Here is a 23,805-nt window from a genome sequence, read left to right as displayed (position 1 = left end):
TCTAAAATAGAGAGCAAAAACGAGACGTTTCTCCTACATATATTGACAAAAAAAGATAACATTACCTCAAAAATGACATTGAAATCGACCTTCTTCGAAACATAATTACTTTCATATATATATATATATAGTCAATTTATTTAAAATTTTAAATAAAAATTAAGTTATAGATTAAGTCTAATTTCAATTATAAATTTTAAAGGAATTAAATTCAGAGATTTGTTTGAAATATTTATGAAACATAAGTACAATTTTTGAAAAAATAAAATATTTTTTAATATTTAACCTATATATATATATATATATGGTATTAAATGATTAAATTAGGAAAAGTAATGTTAAAGCTATGGAAATAATAAAAATATTTTAAAATTTAGTTTGAATATATTATTATATTATTATATTATTAAATCCAACGACGAATGAAAAAACAACGCACAATTAAAATAAATTAAAAGAAAGGGAAAAGATAAAGTAAGATAAAATATTTAAATATTAAAAACCGTTTCTACAAAATTTAGCCCAATTTACCGGACCGCCCATCGTTTTTTCTTTTACCAAACTGAATGGATAATAACGAATTTGTTTGAACAGGGTATTATCGGTAATTCAAATATGACAGTTATTTTTTTTATTTTCTATCTAAAATTTAAAAAAAAAATAAATAATAATAATATAAAACAAAATGGTGGGAAGGGGTATTGTGGGTATTTCACATGCCCATGTGGCATCCACTTAAAACCAGGTGATTGGATACAGATACATCCGATATGATTGAAAAAGGGCATCCAGTCTAATCGGACGGCAAGGCCAACGCCCCACCATCCGGACCATATCATCATCATGCCATGCATTACCATCATACATACATACATAGCCATTCAAATCCCAGTTCTATATAAGCCAAATCCTCCCACCATTTTACTCCCAATCAACGAATCAAAGAGGAAAAGAAAAACAAAAAGAAATGGGAGAGGTCGGATTCTCTCTCTCTCTCTCGATCTCTCCCGATCTCTCTCGATGTCTAATTTTTTATTTTGAAAATTTGAAATTGTAATTCCAAAATTTGTTTCTTCTGATGAATTCTTTTCCTGGGTTCTGCAGCAAAAGGTGGAAGAAGCAGTTGCAGCAGCTAAAAATGAAGTTGAGAAGAAATCGGGGGCTGCTGTAGCTCCAGCTCCAGCTCCGGCGGCGGTTCCGGCAGTCGCGGAGGGTGGAGTGAAGAAAGAAGACGGCGGAGCTATCACCGCCGTATACAAAATCGACATGCATTGCGAAGGGTGTGCAAAGAAGATTAAACGAGCTGTCCGACATGTCAAAGGTAAAATCTAGATTTCAGAATCGAACACTTTTTGGAATCTCAATCCAAATTATTCGTTTTATTCGTATAATTCTTATATTTTTTTAATTGAATTTGTGGGTCAGATGTGGAGAGTGTTAAGACGGATTGTGCGGCGAATAAGTTAACTGTGATTGGGAAAATGGATGTCGTTGCGGTGAAAGAGAAATTGGAGCTTAAAACCAAGAAGAAAGTGGAGCTTATTTCCCCTCAGCCGAAAAAAGACGGCGGCGCTGTTGCCGCCCCGGCGGAGAAGAAGGCCGATGAGAAGAAACCGGAAGAGAAGAAAGCCCCTGAAGAAAAACCCAAGGAGGTGAGTATCAATCACTGTTCATAATTAACGTAATAAGAACAAATCCCATGATACCCACGTTTTAGTTTTCTTGTTTCTTAGTTCATCTCTCAATCACTGTTCATACTCTGTTTTTCATTCATTGAAACAGAGCACTGTCGTTTTGAAAATCCGGCTGCATTGTGAAGGTTGCATACAAAAAATCCGCAAAATCATCTTGAAAATCAACGGTAAGGTCTAAAATATCATAATTTTAGCTCAGTAAAACAGATTCCCAAATGATATCAAATTAAATTGACTTTTTGTATCTTGTAATTGAACAGGGGTTCAATCGGTGGCTTTGGACGGAGCCAAGGATTTGGTCACCGTGAAAGGAACAATGGATGTGAAGCAACTCGAGCCGTATCTCAAAGACAAACTCAAAAGAAACGTCGAGATTATCCCACCGAAGAAGGAAGAACCCGCCGGTGAAAAGAAAAAAGAAGAATCCCCTGCACCTGCCGCTGAGGTTGCTGTCCCCGTCGCCGTTGAAGCTGGTGGCGGTGAGAAGAAGAAGGAAGAAGCTGGTGGTGGTGGTGAGAAAAAGGAAAAGGAAGGCGGCGGTGAGAAGAAGGAAGGCGGTGGTGAAAAAAAAGAGGCGGTGGAATCGAAACCTGCACCACCGCCCGCTGCCGCCGAGGGTGGCGGTGCTATGCCGGTGGATGTAATGAACAAGTTAGAGTATTACGGCGGATATCCCTACCAACCACTATACTACGAGGCGCCGATGCAGTACCACCATAGCTACTCAATGGAAGCAAACCCGAGTTACTATACCCCAAACTATGGTTACGCTAACCATGGTTACACAGACCATAGATACGACGTCGTTCCAATGGACCACCACTTCCCTCACCACATGCAACAGGATCAGCCGCAGATGTTCAGCGATGAGAATCCCAACGCTTGTTCCGTCATGTAAGATTCCAATCAACGGCTGAGATTCATCCGAGAAAAAAAAATCCATGAATCTGTAAATATCGACACATGTAAAAATCAAGATGTGCTCGCCATAAAAGAGAAGAAATTGGAAAAATGGATTTTTGAGGTCCGGTCCGGTCCGGTTCGGTTCGGTTTAACCAGTTTTAGTTTGTGTTGGTTGGTTGGTTGGTTGGGTGGTTCGTCTTTTTCGTTGTATCTTGTCAACCTCAAGAATTTTTGGCGTTAATTAGATGAATATTTCAGTTTAATTTTAAAAATAAATGCATTTAATAAAGTAAGGTTGAAAGTAATTAAAAAAATTAATTTAATTGATTTAAAAAAAGCAAATGATGAAAGGTATTGCGTGGAAATGATGGCACTCTTGAACCCCTCTTTTTATTTCCATCATTACTTATGAGAGCTTTAATTAATTAATTATTTATTTATTTAATGGAGATTAATTAGAGTATTTAAATAAATTATTTTTTGAAAAAAGAAATAGAAAGTGAAAGTGAAATGAGTGGATAAAAACAAAAAAAAGGTAACGTGGAGAATCCTGAAGCCTGTTTTGGGAAGTGTGAAAGTAGCTTAGGGATGCTTTGACTTGTTTACCTCGGTTATTTAAAACATTAGACTAATTGTCTGCCTTAATGTACTAATTAATTTTAGACCCGTAATGTTTGGGCAAGTCTAGACATGATTACAATAGTAAGACAATACAACAGGCGTTACACGAGCATGCGAACAAGCATGACTGTGACATGACTGACACTCAGCCCTTTTTTGTTGGATGATTGAAGTCCCATATCGGCTAATTTAGGGAATGATTATGGATTTATAAGTGAGTAATACTAACTCCATTGGTATGAGGTCATTTGGGGAACCCCAAAGCAAAACTATAAGAGCTTATGCTCAAAGTGGACAATATCATACCATTATGAGTCATGTTCGTCTAACATGGTATCAGAGCCATGCCCTAAACTTAGTCGTGCCAATAGATTGGTAAATCCTCAAATATCGAATAAAGAACTCCAAAAGAAAAGGAGTCAAGCCTCCTTGGAGGCAATAAAAAATGACTAAGACTCTAAAGAGCCTCGATTAAGGGGAGACGCACTTTGTTCAAGGGGAGGTGTTGGATGATGGAAGTCAATATCATACCATTGTGAAGAGTCGTATTCGTGTAACACTTTTAACTTACTTTGTGCATCAACTTGAACTTAATATCGAACTCAAAATTTAGATTGAGCACTAAATCCCTTTGTAGGTCGCATGGCAATCGATTCGAGATCATTGGGTTGTTTTATTTAGAGAAACGAAAACGACCCGAGATTTTGATGCATGCATGAAAGATTAGGGTTTAGTGGAAATGTTGGATATGTTACGTATTTTCCACTGCCTTACATTTTGAGCACCACCTTATCTTCTTTACTATTTTGTGTTTGTCTCATGCCTGCCCTTCCATACCTAAAATTTTTAGATTTTTATTTAAATAATCCCAAAATATATTTATTTATTCATTTATTTAATTCTGTCGAGTTGGAATCTGACGTAGGACCATGAAATATGCGTTTAAAATTCTCCATTTTCGAAGGCGACAACTCATCAAACCTGCATTCACAAGTAAGCCCTATTTGCATACCCTCCCGCCACCTAGACACTGACATTTCCATTATTATTTTCCACATTAAATTCTCCTTACTCCGGATATGTGTGTCTTTATTCTTAAACCGAATACGCTAATCCTCGTCTCCAAACGCCCAAAATAACGACCATACACTTCTACTTCACATGACTAACCAACCTAGATAAATATTATTTATTATTTTTCTAAATTCCACCTTAGAAAAATTAGGCATCTCTCTTTTTCAAACAATAATTTATTATTTACCAAAAAGACCCCCAAAAGAATGGGAATTGCAGAGGTGTCCACAACTAAACAATTCCACCCACGTCACTAAATATCCCGAATTAATTTAAATTAAACCCGCTTTAAATTTTCTTATCCTCATAAATAAATATTTTAAATTTATTTTGGACGGAGGCCAAAATGGGCATGAAATCCACTCCACCTATTCCTTATACGTACACGCACCCTTCCACACCACACTAATCACTACCATGATCTGCCACGTGTCCTGCATGCATCCCGATTTGGTTTCCACGTGTATTTCTCTTATTTGTTAGCTTTATATCCATTAAGCATTTATTTTAATATTATCACTTTTATTATGTGTCCATTGCCAAATTAAATTAAAATTTTAATAATATTATAATTCTTTTTTAATCAATGACGTCACCATACCATATGCATCGAGGAAAAAACCTTCTTTCCTTTCTCAGTGGGTTTTGTTGGGTCGAAACAATGGGATTAGGTGTACCATTGAAACCACATTTAATTAGCAACTTGATTAACATTAATAACCAATTAATTATACATTGTATTATTTAATAATATATTTTTTTCGTTCAGAATTTAATTACGGTTTTAAATTAAGTCCATACGTACGATATGTTACGCGGGTCACCAACTTGCTCGGGCGTGACATTGCATAAGTTTTTTAATTAATACCTTTCGAGTTTATTGTATATTAATGTTTCTTTCTACTCGAATTAAATATGGTTTTTGTCCTTTTCGCTTTTATTCTCTCAATATTTTGTTTATTTATTCGCCAACTTTTGCCTTAATTATATTTTAGTTTTTAAATGCTTAAATTTTCATTAAATTTTTAAAAAATTATTATTGGGTTGATTTGAAAATATTATTATATTAATTTTATTAAATTAATGATAGATATGTTTGCTGTCAGGGAAGAAATAAATATTTAAAAAAAAGGATTTGAAGAATTAGGAATGAATGAGGACAACCTAATTTAGCAATAATATGAAAATAATTATTTAAAAAATATTTAGAGATTTTATTAAATGTAAATGACAAATTTCGAAACATCATGAATGAGGATGGTGAGTCATATCATTGTGTGGGGCCAAGGTTCTGACTCGTTGATGACTCGGATTCTGAAAATGGTGGCAACTTCGACATCAACCCCATCATGTATGGTATGAGATGGATGGATGGATGGATGTGTATGATGTGATGATGTCAGGCTGTCAACTCCATGGCCATGAGTGGGCCATTATCATGATATAATGTTTGAATTTTACTTTTTTTTTTTTTTTTTTTTTTTTTTTTTTTTTTTTTTTTTTTTTTTTTTTTTTTTTTTTTTTTTNTTTTTCCCTTTTCTTTTAAGTTCTTAGTAAATTACAAAAATTATATTCAAAAAATACAAAATTCATTTAGATTCCTCATAGTTTTGGAATATTTCCTTATTTATATTAAATTCGAATCCAACACGTCACAGTTGACGTAGTCAGGCAATTAGCTTATTTAGAAGTACTCCAAATTATGTTTTTTCATCATTTATTGTGAGATCCCACATTAGTTGGAGAAGGGAGCGAAACATGTTTTTTAAGAGCGTGAAAATCTCACCTTAGTAGACGTGTTTTAAAACAGATAATATCAGCTATCGGTGAGCTTGTATTGTTATCAATGGTATCAGAGTCGGACATCATGGACATCATGCAGTATAAAAAAAATCATTTACCGTATTAGTAATTTATTTTAAAAATATCTTTCAATTTTAAAAAATCTCCCACCTTATTTTAAAAGTTTAAAACCTTTTAAAAAAATATAATTAAAAGTTTAAAAAATATAATTAAAAATTTTAAAATACCACTAAAAGTTTAAATACAGTATTAACCCTCTTTATTTTTATTAAAAAGAAATTAACTTTTTTAATGTCAATATGTGTGGAAAAAAATTGTCTACCAATATCTTATAGATTATCTTTAAATTTTATAATATTAATTTTAAAAGTTTATGAGTATTTTTTAAATGTAACTGTGTATTTTTTAATTTTTTTTAAAGTAAAAAAATATTTTTAAAATTAAAAGATATTTGGTTGATAAATAGTTAATTTTGAATTAAACGAAAATACTTGTAATGATAAATTAAACTTTTTACTTAAAAAAGTATCCCATTTTCTAAATGTTAAAGAATTTTGACAATTATAAATTAGATTTCAACAATTCCGATAAAATAATAATAAAATATTGAAAAAGCGTTTGAAATTCCAAAGAATGAGTTGGAATTGACACGTGCATTGTTGGTGGGAAACCAAAGGAATATTGGTTTAAAAACCAGCCCGTGAACTAACCGAGCCGCCAGATAAGCAAAGGGGGGAACACGTGGGACCCGTCCACGTCAGTGACACGTGGGAAATTTGAAATTCAAATACAAATACTCCTCTGTGTTTTCCCTTCCATTTACGCTTCCCGCGTTTTCTGAGTTGGCTTTCCGTCTTCATTCCCTCTAATTTCTCTCTACCCTTCAAAATCTAAATTATACCAAAAATATCTTTAAAAATATATTAATAAATCAAAATATTTTTTATTTATATTCCAAAAATTGTGTTTCAATAAATTTAAAGTATTTCTCATATTTTTTAATTAATTTTTTAATTTGAAGAGTTGCGACGGTTGAAAATTCTCCATTTCAAGCTTTTTTTCTTTTTGAAAAAAGTCGTACTTAATCTAGAAATGCACTTTTATTGAAGTCACAATTTTTCTGGTCTCAATCAATTTTCTTTTAGCGGCTATTATTTCAACAAGTCACAGTTTAAAACATCATGTTGAATTTGACAATAGACTGGTTTTTGATAATGATCGAAGATATTAAGCCATCGTTTTTTTTGGTAAAAAGGAAACAAAATAAATAAATAAAAAATACTTTTGTTTGAATTACAAGAAATTAAAAAAAAAAAAAAAAAAAAATTTAAAAAAAAAAAAAAAAAAAANTTTTTTTATATGTGGCAATGGTGTAAAGTATTTTTGGTGCTATTTGTGATAATGAAAATTTGGGAATAAAATAAAAGGACAAAAATGGTGACTTGAGAAACAAGAATTTCCATTAATTCTCAAAATAAGTTTGGACAATATTTTCAAATTCCATACAAACGTATCGCTGTCATACGAAATGAATATCAAAGGTGATGATAATAACCGAACAAATAATTGAGACATATTTTTTTTTCATTTCACATTTTCAAATTATTATAATTGAGTTTCAAACTTTTAACATTTCACGGGAAAATATATATATTAATCATAACTAGGCATTCAAAATCTTATTAATATAGATCATAAATAAAACTATTAATCCTGGAGCTTGTTAATATAAACACGAATAAAATCGATATATTTCAAATTAATTTCTCTAAATCGTATACAAAAAAAGAACGATAGAGATATGATTTGGGTTAAACACGTGTAAACGCACAAAATTGAGAAAAATAAAGGAGTAAAAGTGAAGGAGTGGAAAGCACTAAACCACAAATTGGGGGCCTACATTATTGAAAAAGAGTGGTATAGTTTGAAGTTGGAAGTTTCCATAAATGAATCATATTTATAAGTTTGTTATTTATTTATCTTTAGATGTAAGTCTTTGTAGCCAACTAAAACTTCTATACTATAAATCTTCAAAAAAGGCAACCCATTTGCCATTTTTTTCTTTTTCTTTCTTCACCTTTCCATGCTTTTTCACATTTCTCTCCCACCCATTTTCGGTTCCGTCCCTAAAATATAATCAAATCACACGTACTATTCCTGCCAAATCGTGAGGCTGATGACGATACATAATCCAAATCGTGAGGCTGATGACGATACATAATGGGCCAAAGCGGCTTAGACTGATACAAATAATATCAAAGCTAGACACCAGGCGGTGTGCTAGCGAGGACATTGGCTCCCAAGGGGTGGATTGTGAAATCGCTTGGTTGGAGAGGAGAACAAAGCATTCCTTATTAAGAATGTGGAAACCTCTCCCTAGTAGACTCATTTTAAAACCTTTGAAAAGCTCAAAAAAGAGTCCAAAAAGTATAATATCGGCTGAGTGGTGAATGCAGTTAGGCTCAAGACTAAGAGAGACAAATAGGAGAAAATAGATGGATTTTGGGGGCATAAAGGGAAATTCACCCATTTGAATGTACAGAAGAATGAACAATGTCTAAGAGAATATCATCATCATGAAGAAGAGTGAAGTTTGTTCACCATAATCATTCTGATTTTTGACTTTCATATTTAGATAAACTTTAATGGAAGAAGAACAAAAAAAGAAAAGAAAAAAAGAATCTTTTGTTCTTCTTTCCCATCTTTAACTCAAACAGATCTTCCTAAGGTGGGCTTTTGGTGTGGCACAAGTAATCTTTTGGAATGAAGAAGAATTGAGGATGGGCTTCAAAAGGAGGTCACAGTTCTTTTAAACATGGCAACAGATAGAGCTTTAGGCCCAAAAGATTGCCCAGATCCAGCAATGAGTATTGGCTTGGTCTGCAAATACATCAATGCTGAAGCTGTGCTAAGAAATCCATAAATCAGAGCATTGGGTTTCTGCATCATCTTAGAATCAGACCACCATACCTGTAAAACATGTGAGACTCAGAGTATTGGTATGTACTTCTGGGGATCGAAAACGATTCGATCATTTCTACCAGATGTATATATAAAAGTATATGGTAAACATAAGGTAGAAGGTATCATGATCCAAAATCCAGATGACACCACATCAAAATGATGAAAAGGTGCATTGTGTTTCACTGTACCAGTGATTACTACTATTTCTACTCGAGAAAGAACAAAAGAAACATTTACGGTAACAGCCCAAGCTCGAGTTCCCCTCAAGGATTTAAAAACGTGTATATTGTGGAAAGGGTCTAGCCCTACTGTCTAGTGACGGGCTCTGATATCATTTGTAACAGCCAAAGCTCACCGTTAGCAGATATTATCCTCTTTGGACTTTCTCTTCAAAGGCTTCCCCTCAAAGTTTTAAAACGCATCTACTAGGGAGAGTTTTCCACACCCGTATAAAGAATGCTTCGTTCCCCTCTCTAACAGATGTGAGATCTCACATTTACTATCTATTTGGGAATCTATCTGAACACCAAGTTGTAGCACATTTTTTAAGTTGCTATGCTCCATTTCAGTATGATATAAGATACCCTTTCAGATCTTCATCATATAATTGCAAATGGTACCAATTATGGTTCATCCATTCCCAAAATCATTACTGCAGAAAAGAACGACCACACGACATGCTGTTATCCAAACAGATTTAAACAAATATGATTCTACACATTCATAAACCTTCGAGCCTGAGTGCAATAGTAATCTCTCTATGCTACAGTAACAAACCAAATAACTAAGCATCCAAGCAACAATTTTCTTACATAGTCCGAGAGCTTAAGGAAAGTACACGGGCCAGTTGTAATAATAGGAATCCCGGTGGAGCTTGTCCATGTACTGATTCCACTGCAGGAACAAAGAAAATTTTATAAGAACATTGTAGCCATTCCATGACATATTAAAAGTATAACAACAAAGTGGTTCGTATGCAATATAAAATGCTTGTTTGTTTTCTATGTAAACTGGAGTAGAATAATGTACCTTGAACTGGTATGGCTGATTCTTTTCACGCGCCTTTTTCCAGTGGTATTGCTCAAACAAAAACGCTTTATCATGCCAACTATCAAATTACAAATTGAGAATGCATGATTCAAATATGAACTGAGAATAAGGATGACAATTGCAAAACAGTAGCGGCAAAAACAATACAAAGAATCACGACGAACACCCACAATCTCTAATGGGAATAATGCAAAAGAGAACTGTAGAACAAGCAGCAAGAAAGGATGCCAATATCTCCCTATATCAACAACCCAGCATGTACATTTCTAAGTGATAAGATAACATCGATGAACCAAATGATAACACAAGGCATAAACCTGATCTAAGGATCCACAATATCAGATTCATTTACGGGAGTAATTCTTCAGCCTAAAGAAGCAGAATCCAAAAATAAGATTGGCATTGAACAACACAAGAAGAAAATCATATATAGTTATAATAGTTCATATACTTGTCAGCAGACATCAGGAAAAGCAAATTTATATTCTTCACAGTACAGGTGAATGCAATGAAAAATATATTTCAGGAGGATCGAAAAAATTCTTATATAAGAACAATTTAAATTCCAGAACCAACTATTCCGCAGAACAGAAGACGTTAAGTTTTATACAGGCAATGAAAGATTATCGTTATACAATAACATTTACAATTTCACGGCCAGTTGAATAATAAGTGATAAGATTATCACTATACATGCAATGAAACTGAATCATCTACAGTCACTACAACTTCTGGTGCAATAAGGTCCACTAGAATTGCAAATCCCTAAAATAACTCCTAATCAAAGTCCAACCCCTGTAAACATTGATTTCAAAACTGACCCGCCAAAAAAGAAGCTGAAACTATTGAACGTCAGTACATAACAACAGAGTAATGAAGCAGAAAGGCGAATTGCAGAGCAAACAAGAATTCAAACAAATAGTGCTATAGTTTAAGAATCAAGACATTTCCCTGCAAATTTAACCCTAAATCGACTTCGAACAAACAGGGAGAGATGAAGAAAAAGAGTACTTGAACTGATTGGAGAGTTGCCACATGTAGGGATTCTTCCATGTGAGAACGGAGAAGGCGGCGGAACCAATCCAAATGTTTACAAAACGATCTGGGTCAGTGTGTGGAACTCCAGGGTCGCCTCTGTAAGCATTTCCGAAGTACTTCTCCATTTCTTCGTCTCTCTTGCTTCGATTTCTCAGAATCACGGCTTCTTTCTGGTCTTGGTTCTATCCATGCTTATCTACAGCCGTGGAATGCCCCCATCTTCAAAACGCACATTCATGGGCCGCCTTGTGATGAGACCAAGGCCCAAACGTCCATGGCCTCTGGTTGAGATTAAGCCCACGAGTAAAAAAGCCCAATGGGCAGCCTTGAGATGAGACCAAGGCCCAAACTTCCAGGCCCAAACTTACACGTGTCCACTTGTCATCTTATTTTATAATTCTCCTAAGTCACAGTTTAATAATTTATTTTTGTTAACAAAAATATTGAGAAAAATAAATGTTTTAGATACAATTTTAAATAAATAAATAAATAAAAATATTCCGAAGGTTTCTTCTCTTCAGAACGAAAACCTCGAACTTCAGGAGTTTACAGCTCAGTTTAATCGCTCTTCAAACGCCGGAGATCTGCGGCGGCGTCTGTTTCTGCTTCCGTCCACCGTCATCTCCGATTTTAAATCTCACTTTCTCTTTCTCCTCCATTTTTCTCCGTCTAGGGTTTTGTGCTGTTAGATTACAGCGCTTCGGATCGTTGGATCTCTCGCATATTTCTAATTTTCTCTTTCAGATATTTGAAAAAAAATCCTCTGAATTATTTGTATGATAGTTTGGAAAGTTATTATCATCAGTTTTAGAGCTTCCTTTTAGCTTTTCGTGTTTGTTTCTTCCCTAACTTTCCGATGGTTCTTTAGATTTTTTTGCCTTCTAACTGCTAGGTTCTTGTTATTGATTTTGATTCTGACTCCGAATTCATTTCTCGAGTTTTTTCTTGTCTGGTTCCGAATTTCGAATTGCAAAAAAATCAACTATTACGCTTGGAGATCGAAGAAGGATTCAACAGTCTTCCGACGAGTAACTGGATTTTGATCGTTTGAGTGTGGCGGAATTCGAAGAAGATTGAAATGCAGAGGCAATGAGGGATGGGGGTAGGAGTAGCATGAAGTCGAAAGAACAACAAAGGTCTGAGTTGAGGAAGTGCAGTGGCAACGATTTTGGTCGAGAGGTGTCCAGAATTGCTGTGACGCAGATGTGTAACATCGCAGGGTTTCAGAGCTTCAAGGAGTCTGCTATGGACGCACTCGCTGACATTGCCATCAAATACCTTTGCCATTTGGGGAGGATAGCAGCTTTTTATGCCAATTTAGCTGGTAGAACTGAGTGCAATGTGTTTGATATAATTAGAGGGATCGAAGAGTTGGAATCATCACAGGGGTTTCAGGGTGCTTGGGAACCAAATCATTGTCTTACCAATTCGGGGTCAGTGAAGAGCATTGTTCGCTATGTAAATTCAGTTGAAGAGATCCCTTTTGCTCATCCGCTACCACGTTTCCCGGTGATCAGAAACAGGGAGCCAATTCCAAGCTTTGTTCAGATTGGTGAAGCCCCACCTAGCAAACATATTCCCAGTTGGTTGCCAGCATTCCCTGATGCTCATACTTACAATCATTCAGCTTTGTGGAGGAGGAAGCCGAGGGAGCCACGCGCCGAGAAGATAGAGCTTGCGAGGCAGCGGAGGAAGGCAGAGAAATCTCTATTAGGTTTGCAGAAGAGATTGGTTTCCTGTGGTTCAGAAAGAAGTGGCAATGGCAAGATTGAGTTTTCAGGAGGTGAAAGTAATTCATTCCTTGGGTCATGTTTGCAAGAGATGGAAGATGGGATTGGATATCCTTCTGAAAATTCAATTGGCAAGGATGGGATTAGCCATTTGTCTGTGCCAGAGGTGTTTGCTCCTGCCATTGAGGCGATTAAAGGTAGTGGCTTTCCTAACAGTCGGGATGTCGAGGCGAACATTCTTCCTCGTGCGAGGCCCCTTGTTCATTTCAAGTTGGAAACTAGCAGAACATTTCTTGGGGGATCTATGAATTTGAATGCTAAAGTGACAGGAATTAGGGAACCTGTGTTCTGGGTCAGACGAGATGATGAAAGAGATCAAAAGCACAATAAAGAAAGAGATGAAAAGAAGAGGAGAGTTGAATACATTCTCAGACATTCTATAGACAAGCCAGAAGAACTCAACCAATCATAATCCAACAGCCAGAACATGTTTGTTGCACTTGCTGTTACTTGCTTCATTGTTAAAGCCCTTTCTGAGCTCACCACTTTTCTCTTCAATATTGCAATGACAGATGTGTCTATAGTGATCTAAACTTGTACAATGAATTTCTCTCTCCTTTTCTTGTTTCATTCATTCTCCTTCACATTTGATAGTTCTAACCAGGCTCTGTACAGCACTTTTTACTTGAGAAACCTCAACACCTTAACAAAGCTTAGCACAATATTTATAAGTTGGTGAGACACATCGCTAGAATGCATGTGAGATCCCACGTTATTTGGAAAGAGCTTATAAGGGTGTGGAAACCTCTTCCTAACAATCACGTTTTAAAAACCTTGAAAGCCTAAAGAGGACAATAACGGTTAGTGGTGGGCTTGAGCTGTTATAAATGATATTAGAGCTAGACACCGAGCGATGTGCTAACAAGAACGTTGGGGGGAGTGGATTGTGAGATTCCACATTGATGGGAGAGGAGGAATGAAACATTTTAGGGTATGAAAATTTCTTCCTAACAAACTACATTTTAAGAACCTTGATGGGAAGCCTAAAAGAAAAAATTCAAAGAGGACAATATCTGCTAGCGGTGACATGACCTTGATTCATATAGGACAATATCACGTTTTAAAAACCTTGAAAGCCTAAAAAGGACAATAACTGTTAGTGGTGTGCTTGAGCTGTTATAAATGATATTAGAGCTAGACACCGAGCGATGTGCTAACAAGAACGTTGGGGGGAGTGGATGGTGAGATTCCACATTGATGGGAGAGGGGGAATGAAACATTTTAGGGTATGAAAACTTCTTCCTAACAAACTACATTTTGGTGAGCTTGACTGTTACTATGCATATAGCAAATGATGCTAATGACATGACCTTGATTTTACCATACCTCTACTAATGATAGGCGGTTTTCTACCATACCTGTTACAATGCATATAGCAAATGATGCTAATGACATGACCTTGATTCTACCATACCTCTACTAATGATAGGCTTAGGCGGTTACAAAGCCGCCAAATGCTATGCAAATGTAAAAAATGACCCAGGATTGCATCAGAATACAAAATTCATTTTAAAACAAGAACCCCAAGTCATTTCCACACATCCAAAAGAGGCCTAATTCAATAACAATGGATCGTACACAGCAGAGAAATACGCTACCAAATTGAAACCATTTACCATTGGCAGATGAAAAAACAAACTAATCCCAGTTAACCAGATTGCAGAAACACATACTAACCTTTCATATCGATCCAAAAGACGCCTAATTCAATAACAATGGCAAAACCTTGTTTTGACGAAGAGACTATAAAATAAACATGGAAAAAACCTCGCAGTATCCAAAATAATTAGCGAGTGAAGAAACATTACATTGATGGAATGCAGCAATATCTCCTTTAGGTTCTTTAACGTCCATTTCTGTTTCCAGCTTGAATTCTCCAGTGCCAACTCTAATCACAACTGAGATCTCAATGTTTCAGCTTCAAATCTGTTTTCTGGGGAAATAATTTGCCTCGATGGTTGAAGACCATAAAATCTTGATTGGCAGGAAGAAAAACTACCCTGCAATGTAAAAATATTTCTCCACATGAAAAATAATTTTAACTTGCTGGACGAAACAACATGCTAATAACAGTGAAATTAGTTGTAACAACTACAAATTCTTGAAATATTCTGAACTCGAACAAAACTTGAATTGAAGGGACGGACCATGGAAATACAGGGAACAATCCAAAAAGAGAATGTAACCGCTAGCTCACCGCTAGCAAATATTGTCCTATTTGGACTTTCTCTTTCGAGCTTCCCCTTAAAGTTTTCTAAAACGTGTTTGCTAGGGGGAGGTTTCTACACCTTTATAAAGAATGCTTCATTCCCCTCTCCGACCGACGTGGGATCTCACAAAGAAATTCTCTAAAACTTTCTAACGGGTTCATCTCTATCTCTTCGGACATTTAAGAGCGGCTTAGTAGAACCTTTTAAGAAAACAAAAATAACTACCAGATTCTAGGAAACTATATGCCTTTGCACTTCTTTTATGAACTTTGAAGCGAAAGAAGGCAAGGCAGTAAATTGGCAGACACAGGGGTAGGGGGTAGGGGGAGGTGGAAGTGGATAGACTGAGCTGGTAACAAAGGTTATATTTGTGATAACCTTTACCGGAGTTTTACTACCAGAGCCTAGCTTTTCTGGATTGGCAAACGGTCTACAATCGTCAACACCAAAGCCTTATCATCGTAATATCGTATCGATGGGGAAAACGAAAAACTAATGGCGGAATTCCATCCAAAACATTTAGCAAAATCACATTTCATGCACAAATTGACAGAAAAATGTACCTATTCTCCTCGGATTGTGGATTAATCGAGCGAAACTTCCCTGGCACGGTGAGTGTAGCCCACACGGACAATACTAACCCTAGACTCAATTCGATTGCCACCTAAAATTAGGGGACAAGAAAAGCTTCCTTATTTCAGAAACACCTCAAATCGAGTGATATAAGCGGAACCAACTGAAAGCCAAAATTAAAGAAATAAAAAAAGCGTGGCGAGAATACATTAAACGGAGGGCCTGAAAACTCTTCCTGCATAATCTTCAATACGTTCCTATCTGCAGTCAAACAAGATCAATCGAGAACTGCAGGGTTTACAATTAGAGAATATAATCAGAGGTTTTTTAGGGCATACATTGGATGGTGGAATAAGCAGCATGAGCTAGGATTAGAATTCCCAATACGCCGACCACGAAGCTCACTCCCATCTCGACCACCGGACGGCGGAAGCTACAGATGCCGGCGGAGGTTTTGCTTGACTTGATCTATGGAATTCCAATCACCTCCCCTGCTTCCGTTGATACTAATGGGATATTTAAAAAAAAAAAAAAAAAAAAAAAAAAANGGTTTTGCTTGACTTGATCTATGGAATTCCAATCACCTCCCCTGCTTCCGTTGATACTAATGGGATATTTAAAAAAAAAAAAAAAAAAATAAGAGAAACAAAAATAGGATTTAAATTGATAAAATATTAAAATATGGACTACAAGTCGAACGGGAAATAGACGACGTGTCGTTTTATTTTAGACGTCGATAAGGTACTGAAAGAGCGGCAAGCCAATTTGACCTGCTCTCGGCGCGTGTTATTGGTTTCTGGAACTTGCAGTTTGCTTATTTCTTCGACTCCAAACGCGTCTATCGGCTCACCGGTGAGTATTAATGAAAGATGAAAGGAACTGACTGATTATCTTCTTGGTTTTCAGTTTATTCAGCTCAAATTCTTCGATTTATGTCCTTTTTCTTCGTGTTTGTGGCAATCAATTGCTTCCATGATCTGTAACAACTACATTTTACGTCAGTTTTCTGTGTGACGATTTCCGACAATTCAATGAAACATTTGGGTGATTTTAGTGGTTGTTTGTAGTCCATTCATGGTGGCAGTTCATGGCTAAACAAATATCTACCATCATTAAAGGACTGCTTTGGTTTGTAGAACTAGCTGAAGTTATACTCTGTTTTCTAGCAACACAATGGTGATAGTTAGGAACCATACCTGGAAACGTTCTTAGCTGTTTGGGTCATTTTCAAATTTGAACGATGTGTTCTAAATGTTCTTTTATCATAGGTTTATTGAAGTCTAGTGCAGAGTTTTCATTGCTTGAATAAGGAAAAAGGAGATGGGCCAACTTTTAAATCCACTTCAAGGGTCTATTTTCGTTAGCAAAGGAGTTGCTCAAGATTCACCGAAGTTATATTATCAGAATCTATTTCCATACTTCACAAAGTATGATAGATATCATGCTGTCTTAGCGTCAACAGAAGGTATAAACTTGATTTTTCACTATATATTAGACTTTTGAGTTTGCTCCAAGTTCTTACACAAATTTGTCTTGTTTTGAAGTTACATCTCAGCACGACGTTGGGGGGTAGTCTATTGTAAGAAGAACATGGTGACCTCGGAGGTATTTAGACGGCTCAGTTCCCTTTCGTGCCACCCGATTCGTCTTATGATGGAAATGAAACTTGGTTTATTGCTCTGTATGCATAACTTGAAATTTCAGTTCCCTACTTTTTTTGAGCCAGTTCTTAAAACTTAATTTAATTTTTTTGTTCTATGTATTATATATATGATTTGCTTGTGGTCTTAATAAAAGTTGGGGTTATTGTAGGACCATGCTCCTAGTTGGTGGAACTTAGAGGCTGTTCCACATGTGCAAACTCTTAGAGAGTTTCCTAGGGAAGAACTTGCCGGAAAAGTTGTCATGGTCAGGTTTGATTCAACCTTACTGCTACTGGAAGAAATCAACCTAAGGATTCACTTGGTGAAGAATGCAGTCTTCACCGTTAAATACTTGCACAAATCTGGAGCAAAAGTGATACTTGCCAGCAACTGGAATACAAACTCTACTACAAGACATCCTGATATGGAGTCTGTAGCTGGTACACATTTAGGATGTTTCCTGATTTCAATATAGTACACTGTGATTTCATTTTGTGAATGGAGTTCTATAACCTACCTCGATATGGGATATAAGGCGTGATGTGGGGTGCACGTGCATTAGAACATGGGGTGATTTCCTTTGGTTCATTGGTACTGCCCAATTGGACTTGTAAGAGATGATTCTAAAGAGAATTTCACTTCCAATTCTATGGTTGGTCGTCCAAGCAGTGGGAGGAGACTAGGACTCTGACCGCGGGCATCCCGATTCGAATCTGTAAAATATGATACATATGGATAGATTGAAGTCTCTTCTATTAGTATGGGTTTGGAGGGATAGGTGAATATATGGAAATAAGATAGAAGTAAATAGAAAACATAAATGCATGAAATTGGAAGTGTTCTTAGACGGTCTTTTTTTTTTTCTTTAGATGTTCCTTAATGCTTAATGATTGATGGCTTGCCATTTCAGATTATTTGACCTCTGTTCTTCAACTCAAAGTTCTCCCAGTACAGTGCAGTTCCATTAGTATGATGTCGAAGAAAGAATGCTTCGAGAAAGTCGACATTCTTCTTCTCGAGAATCTTTCAGAGTTCAAAGAAGAAGTTGCAAATTGCTCAAAATTTTCCAAGCTGCTATCTTTAGTTGTTGATATTTTTGTTAATGACTCCTTTTCCCAATCCCATAGAATTCTTGCATCCACAGTTGGGATTACTCGTTTCTGTTGTACCTGCATTGCTGGTTTTAGCTTTCAAGAAAGTTTATGTCAGCTAAAGGAGGCTGCAGAGACCAAGAGGCAACCTTACGTTGCAATTGTATGTTTTCCTCTACTAGTTCCTTCATCTGCCATAAAACGATTCTAGATCATGTATTATGAATTTTTTTAATACAGATTGGAGGAGGCAACCTTTTAGACAAGGTGTCTGCCTTGCACCTTTTAGCTTCCACATGCTCTGCGTTGGTCTTTGTTGGAATGATGTCATTTCAGATAATGCATGCCTTGGGGCTGCCTGTTTCTTCACGACTGGTGAATCATAGTGTATGTAAGGAAGCTGCAGACGTAATTCAGTTTTCACTTGATAAAAGCGTACAAATTGTGTACCCAAAGGATTTCTGGTGCAAGAATGTAGACACTTCAAAGAAAATGGAAATATTTGCTTCTCATGATATTCCAGATGGTAAGTTTTCATTTCCCCTACCCGAATGCATGTTTATCCTTTTTAAGGCTTGACTCTTTGAAATTAAGCTTGTTCTTTCGTTATCTTAACTTCTTCCTCTTTTAGGCTGGCTACCGGTTGATCTTGGTCCGACATCATTGGATGAAATAAACGCCCTGCTAATGAAGAGCAAGGTAGGATTCAATTTTTACCTTAAATTTCAATAGTTGCTTCTGCTTATTCTAAAATCCCAATTATCTTCCATTGTCTGATTGTAAGTTCCCACGTCAGTTGAGGAGGAGAACGAAACACCCTTTATAAGGGTGTGGAAACCTCTCCCTAGCAGACGCGTTTTAAAAACCTTGAGGGGAAGTCCAAAAGGGAAAGTTCAAAGAGGACAATATCTGCTAGCGGTGGGCTTGGGCCGTTACAAATGGTATCAGAGCTAGACACTGGGCGACGTGCCAGCTAGGAGGCTGAGCCCCGAAGGGGAGTGGACACGAGGTGGTGTGCCAGCAAGGATGCTGGGCCTTGAAGGGGGGTGGATTAGAGGGTCCCACATCGATTGAAGAAGGGAACTAGTGCCAGCGAGGACGTTGGGCCCCAAAGGGGGGTGGATTGTAAGATCCCACATCGGTTGGGGAGGAGAATGAAACACCCTTTATAAGGGTGTGGAAACCTCTCCCTAGCAGACGCGTTTTAAAAACCTTGAGGGGAAGTCCAAAAGGGAAAGTTCAAAGAGGACAATATCTGCTAGCGGTGGGCTTGGGCCGTTACAAATGGTATCAGAGCTAGACACTGGGCGACGTGCCAGCTAGGAGGCTGAGCCCCGAAGGGGAGTGGACACGAGGTGGTGTGCCAGCAAGGATGCTGGGCCTTGAAGGGGGGTGGATTAGAGGGTCCCACATCGATTGAAGAAGGGAACTAGTGCCAGCGAGGACGTTGGGCCCCAAAGGGGGGTGGATTGTAAGATCCCACATCGGTTGGGGAGGAGAATGAAACACCCTTTATAAGGGTGTGGAAACCTTTCCCTAGCAGACGCGTTTTAAAAACCTTGAGGGGAAGCCCGAAAGAGAAAACCCAAAGAAGACAACATCTGCTAGCGGTGGACTTGGGCCGTTATAGTCTGGTAAGTATGAACTACAATTTTGTGATTTAGAAACTCAGCATGTCCAACTTCTCTTTAAACCCCTACTAGTACCAACATAGTTATCTGTTGTTTAGCACGCAAGAATCTCAATCTAACACCTGAGCACTATGTTGCAGAAGATTATATGGATTGGTCCAGTGAAATTCTTTAATTCAAGCCAAAGTACGGGTGGAGCTTCTATATTAGCAAGAAAGCTATATGATCTAATCCAAAGTGATTGTGATGTAACTGTTGTTGGAACCTCAGCATGCAAAGCACTGATGCAGGAATCAAGTACTTTACCTGCTTGTAATGTCTTTGAGAATGCTTCTGTTGTGTGGGATTTCTTGAAAGGGAAACAACTTCCAGGGGTTCTAGCCTTGGATAGAGTAAGTTCTTCTGTATTTTGATTATTTTTTCTAAAAAACTGAATAATGAGTTTAAACTGGATGAGCAGCTAAAATTAGTTTGAAGCGATTTCTTCATGCAGGCATACCCATACAAGATTAACTGGGATGCAGTCTTTTGTGATACAGCTCTGCCTTTGGTGGTTGACATTGGAAGTGGTATTATTTTCTTCGTAATCATATAGAATTCTGTATTTAACCGCTACATTGTAATAGCCCAAGCCCACCGCTAGCAGATATTGTCTTCTTTGGACTTTTTCTTCTCAACTTTCCCTCAAGGTTTTGAAACGTGTCTGCTAGGGAGAGGTTTCCACACCCTTATAAACAATGTTTTGTTCCCCTCTCCGATCGATATGAGATCTCACAATCTACCCTCCGCACCCTTATAAACAAGACTTCGTTCCCTTTCCAATCGATGTATGATCTTACAATCCACCCCCCTTCGGGGCCGAACGTCCTTGCTGGCACACCACCCAATGTCTGGCTCTGATACCATTTGTAACAGCACAAGCCCACTGCTAGCAGATATTGTCCTATTTAGGCTTTCTTTTCTGGGCTTCCCCTCAAGGTTTTAAAACGCGTCTGATAGGGAGAGGTTTCCACATCCTTATAAACAATGTTTCGTTCCTCTCTCCAATCGATGTGGGATCTCACAATCCACCCTCCACACCCTTATAAACAATGCTTCGTTCCCCTCTCATTCAATATGGAATCTCACATAAAAAGTTAAAAGACTTTCTTGTGACAGTAGTTTAGTTTAGAATGTGCGCTAGATAAGAGAAAATAATCTGCAATTTTGGTGCAAATAATCTACAAGTTTTAATGACGATTGCATTTAATTTTTCATTCAGAGTTGATAAGTTGTATGTTGTAAATGACAGGTAATGGGATGTTTCTTCTGGAAATGGCCAGAAGAAGGAAGGATCTCAATTTTCTTGGTCTAGAGGTTAATGAAAAGGTCTTCATTCTTTTCCTAACCCGCACAAACCTTAATTATTCACATTATCTCACTCTTGAATGACCCTTTCAGCTTGTGAAACGTTGTCTACATTCTGTTTGTCAACTGGAGATGCGGAATGGGTAAGGACTAGTTTTTCTTTTTTTTTTTTTCCTTCTCTCCTTTTTTTCGGGCGTGGCATAGGTTATGCTCAGCGAGTCTTGGCCTTTCTAAGTAGCTGAGTGACAGTTATTGATAAAGTGTCCACTGTCCTCTGCTTGTCACTGAGTTAACATGAACCCTTTGCATCGAGTTTTCTGTTACTTCACTAAACCTTGTTTCAAATTCTCATGGTTTCAGGCACTTTATCGCGACCAATGCAACGTCAACGTTTCGTTCCATTGTATCTAGCTACCCAGGGGAGTTAGTGCTTGTCTCTATACAGGTACAAAAACCTCATGAACCATGTTGTCTACAATCTTTGGATTTGTCCCTTCCTAGACATGATATCTGTGCTGAGAACTTATAAATGTTGTTTGTATTTCTTACTCCCCGATATTTAAGCACTCGATCCTTCCCAACTAATATCTCTAAATCCCGATTGCTTGATATTTGGAGTAAGCCTCTCCATTGGTATGAGGCATTTTGGGGAAACCAAAAGCAAAGCCACGAGAGCTTATGCTCAAAGTGGACAATATCATACCATTGTGGAGAGTCATGGTTCCTAACATGGTATCAAAGTCATGCCCTTAATTTAGCTATGTCAATAAAATCCTCAAATGTCGAACAAAGAAGTTGTGAGCCTTGAAGGTGTAGTCAAAAGTGACTTAAGTGTCGAACAAAGGGTGTACTTTGTTCGAGGGCTCCAGAGAAAGGAGTCAAGCCTCAATTAAGGAGAGACTCTATGATGTACTTTGTTCAAGAGGAGAATTGTTGAGAGGGAGTCCCACGTTGGCTAATTAAGAAGATGCTCATGGGTTTTTAGGTAAGGAATACATCTCCATGTTAGGAATCACGACTCTCCACAATGGTATGATATTGTCCACTTTGAGCATAAAGTCTCGTGGCTTTGCTTTGGGCTTTCCCAAAAGGCCTCATACCAATGGAGATAGTATTCCTCACTTATAAACCCATGATCTTCCACTAAATTAACCAATGTGGGACTCACTCCCAATAATCCTCAACACTCCATTGGTATGAGGCTTTTTGGGGAAACCAAAAGCAAAACTACGAGAGCTTATGCTCAAAGTGGACAATATCATACCATTGTAGAGAGACGTGGTTCCTAACGTTTACTACCTTTAGTGACCTTGAACCGCAAGCTGATTTCATGCTTAAAAGTTAAATCCTTATGGAGTCATTCCCATAGCTAACTATTTGCACCAAAGACTGTGTGTATCTGGAAGTGAAGGAGGACTTTTTATGAATACAGTGTCCCAATCCTGATTTCAATAAACCGGAGCACAGATGGAGGATGCTGCAAAGGTCATTAGTGGAGGCAGTGGCAGACTTGCTTGCGCCTAATGGGAAGGTACTACCATTTTCTCAGTGCATCTTCACTTTTTTTTGTTTGTTTGTTTCAAGTAATACCGTGGAATTTGGACATCTCTTCTGGGCTGGCTTCCTATTTGTTAGGTGTTTCTTCAGTCCGATGTTGAAGCTGTTGCTTTAAGAATGAAGGAAGCTTTCTTACTATATGGAAAAGGAAAACTATCTGTTTTTCAAGATCAAGTTGGAGAAGGATGGCTAAGTGAGAACCCATTTGGAGTAAGATCGGACTGGGAATGCCACGTGTTAGATCGTGGGGATCCTATGTTCAGGTTAATGCTATCAAAATCAACTACAATCAATGAAGCTCATCTTGAGCCATGAAAGTATACCGTAACTGGTCTTCCGGTTCATGAACTTTCAACTTCGTGTTTTACTTAATCGATGGAAGCGGTTCTCATCAATCAAGTTCATGGTTGCGAAGCAGTCCACGTTGCCTGATTCTTAAGAACTCGACTCGGGGTTGCAAGGCATTGTCAGAGAAACTAGTGCGATAATCCATTCGCTTTTGTACTGATAATTGAATTAGCTGCTGCAGACTGCCATTGTTGCCTGCTAACCAACCATGAAGAATATGACAACTTTTTTATTCTCTGCTATCTCTATACAAATTGGGAGGGAAAAAACAGGGGCCAAAAGCCAACATATTCCCAGCAACCCAATAAGCAAACCCTTCTAAAGGAAGAAAAGTTCCCCATTTTGCATCACAAACTCAACCCCTTTACTTTTTCTTGCTTTCTTTCATGGACAGAAAACTCCCAGATTCCCACATTAAATATTATCCCAATGGAAAAGATTATTCCAAACCCCTCGTATATAACTTAT

General features: G+C 37.3%; 5 protein-coding genes across 7 annotated transcripts; 3 read left to right on the top strand and 2 right to left on the bottom strand.

The window, feature by feature from the left end:
- The first annotated feature begins 866 nt into the window (after positions 1 to 866).
- Positions 867 to 2,860, top strand: LOC111791019 (heavy metal-associated isoprenylated plant protein 5-like). Its single transcript, XM_023672191.1, has 5 exons — positions 867 to 976; positions 1,105 to 1,321; positions 1,426 to 1,652; positions 1,783 to 1,861; positions 1,955 to 2,860. The coding sequence occupies exons 1-5, from the start codon at positions 968 to 970 to the stop codon at positions 2,590 to 2,592; spliced, it is 1,170 nt and encodes a 389-aa protein (XP_023527959.1). The 5' UTR covers positions 867 to 967; the 3' UTR covers positions 2,593 to 2,860.
- A 6,803-nt stretch (positions 2,861 to 9,663) lies between these two features.
- LOC111791803 lies at positions 9,664 to 11,370 on the bottom strand. Its single transcript, XM_023673286.1, has 3 exons — positions 11,121 to 11,370; positions 10,089 to 10,167; positions 9,664 to 9,953 (listed from the first exon to the last, which is right to left on the bottom strand). Exons 1-3 carry the CDS (start codon positions 11,270 to 11,272, stop codon positions 9,885 to 9,887), a joined length of 300 nt encoding a protein of 99 aa, XP_023529054.1. The 5' UTR covers positions 11,273 to 11,370; the 3' UTR covers positions 9,664 to 9,884.
- A 275-nt stretch (positions 11,371 to 11,645) lies between these two features.
- Positions 11,646 to 13,507, top strand: LOC111791802 (transcription initiation factor TFIID subunit 8-like). Its single transcript, XM_023673285.1, has one exon. The coding sequence runs from the start codon at positions 12,237 to 12,239 to the stop codon at positions 13,347 to 13,349; it is 1,113 nt and encodes a 370-aa protein (XP_023529053.1). The 5' UTR covers positions 11,646 to 12,236; the 3' UTR covers positions 13,350 to 13,507.
- Positions 13,508 to 14,468: 961 nt separating this feature from the next.
- On the bottom strand, positions 14,469 to 16,244 carry LOC111791801 (membrane magnesium transporter-like). The gene is made up of 4 exons (XM_023673284.1): positions 16,059 to 16,244; positions 15,929 to 15,981; positions 15,711 to 15,811; positions 14,469 to 14,937 (listed from the first exon to the last, which is right to left on the bottom strand). The coding sequence occupies exons 1-4, from the start codon at positions 16,129 to 16,131 to the stop codon at positions 14,844 to 14,846; spliced, it is 321 nt and encodes a 106-aa protein (XP_023529052.1). The 5' UTR covers positions 16,132 to 16,244; the 3' UTR covers positions 14,469 to 14,843.
- Positions 16,245 to 16,274: 30 nt separating this feature from the next.
- Positions 16,275 to 23,572, top strand: LOC111791800 (phosphoglycerate kinase, cytosolic-like). 3 transcript variants are annotated; one of them, XM_023673282.1, is made up of 14 exons: positions 16,275 to 16,572; positions 16,989 to 17,185; positions 17,276 to 17,325; positions 17,533 to 17,803; positions 18,274 to 18,617; positions 18,695 to 18,980; positions 19,086 to 19,153; positions 20,229 to 20,477; positions 20,579 to 20,654; positions 21,377 to 21,453; positions 21,526 to 21,575; positions 21,793 to 21,877; positions 22,865 to 22,963; positions 23,068 to 23,572. In XM_023673282.1, exons 2-14 carry the CDS (start codon positions 17,041 to 17,043, stop codon positions 23,302 to 23,304), a joined length of 2,037 nt encoding a protein of 678 aa, XP_023529050.1. In that variant the 5' UTR covers positions 16,275 to 16,572; positions 16,989 to 17,040; the 3' UTR covers positions 23,305 to 23,572. The 3 variants fall into 3 exon arrangements, with proteins under 3 accessions (XP_023529050.1, XP_023529049.1, XP_023529051.1); XM_023673281.1 differs by having other exon boundaries at positions 20,226 to 20,477; XM_023673283.1 differs by lacking the exon at positions 16,275 to 16,572 and having other exon boundaries at positions 17,095 to 17,185; positions 17,265 to 17,325; positions 20,226 to 20,477.
- Positions 23,573 to 23,805: the final 233 nt, after the last annotated feature.

The sequence above is a fragment of the Cucurbita pepo genome, chromosome LG03 (assembly GCF_002806865.2).
Source record: "Cucurbita pepo subsp. pepo cultivar mu-cu-16 chromosome LG03, ASM280686v2, whole genome shotgun sequence".
NCBI classification, from domain to species: Eukaryota; Viridiplantae; Streptophyta; class Magnoliopsida; order Cucurbitales; family Cucurbitaceae; genus Cucurbita; species Cucurbita pepo.
This window is presented reverse-complemented; position numbering and strand designations above follow the sequence as displayed.